Source organism: Eretmochelys imbricata, chromosome 24 (genome assembly GCF_965152235.1).
Source record: "Eretmochelys imbricata isolate rEreImb1 chromosome 24, rEreImb1.hap1, whole genome shotgun sequence".
Lineage (NCBI taxonomy): Eukaryota > Metazoa > Chordata > Testudines > Cheloniidae > Eretmochelys > Eretmochelys imbricata.
The window spans coordinates 746,440-747,500 of record NC_135595.1 but is presented as its reverse complement, the minus strand read 5'-3'; the positions used below and the strand labels follow the sequence as shown (position 1 = coordinate 747,500).

Genomic DNA, 1,061 nt, shown 5'->3' with positions numbered 1-1,061 from the left:
CACAGCCAGTGCTCACACCCTGTCCCCGGTGCAGCATTACACACACACACACACACACAGCCAGTGCTCACACCCTGTCCCTGGTGCAGCGTTACACACACACACACACACACACACACACACACACAGCCAGTGCTCACACCTGTCCCCGGTGCAGCATTACACACACACACACAAACACAGCCAGTGCTCACACCCTGTCCCCAGTGCAGCGTTACACACACACACACACACACAGCCAGTGCTCACACCTGTCCCCGGTGCAGCATTACACACACACACACACACACACGCAGCCAGTGCTCACACCCTGTCCCCGGTGCAGCATTACACACACACACACACACACACGCAGCCAGTGCTCACACCCTGTCCCCGGTGCAGCATTACACACACACACACACACACACGCAGCCAGTGCTCACACCCTGTCTCCGGTGCAGCGTTACACACACACACACACACACGCAGCCAGTGCTCACACCTGTCTCCGGTGCAGTGTTACACACACACACACACACACACGCAGCCAGTGCTCACACCCTGTCCCCGGTGCAGCGTTACACACACAGCCAGTGCTCACACCCTGTCCCCGGTGCAGCGTTACACACGCAGCCAGTGCTCACACCCTGTCCCCGGTGCAGCGTTACACACACAGCCAGTGCTCACACCCTGTCCCCGGTGCAGCGTTACACACACACACACACACACACACACACACAGCCAGTGCTCACACCCTGTCCCCGGTGCAGCGTTACACACACACACACACACACACACACCCCTGAACTCCCTTGTCGGGTCCCAGGCCCGGTGCGAACTCGTCCACGCTGCGCGGAGCTCGGCTCTGCATCCTGCCAGCTGCGGGGTGGGGGGGGTTGACTGCCCCATCCTGTGTGGCCCCTGCCACCCCCCCTCACTCTCTCTCTCTTTTCACAGATAACTTTAACCCGGAGAACCCCAAGCTGGAGAAGAGCATCAGCGGCACCAGCCCCAAGCGGGAACACCTGCCGCTGGCCGTGGCCGCTGCGTTTTTCCTCATGTCGCTCTTGGCCTCCTAG

At 60.6% G+C, this 1,061-nt stretch overlaps 1 protein-coding gene across 1 annotated transcript in view; it reads left to right on the top strand.

Moving 5' to 3' along the window:
- The window catches only part of EFNA3 (ephrin A3), a 22,964-nt gene extending 21,903 nt beyond the window's left edge, over nt 1-1,061 (top strand). Inside the window, exon 5 of the mRNA XM_077841329.1 lies at nt 940-1,061. Within this exon, the coding sequence (XP_077697455.1) occupies nt 940-1,061 (122 nt within the window). The remainder of the gene's footprint in view (nt 1-939) is intronic.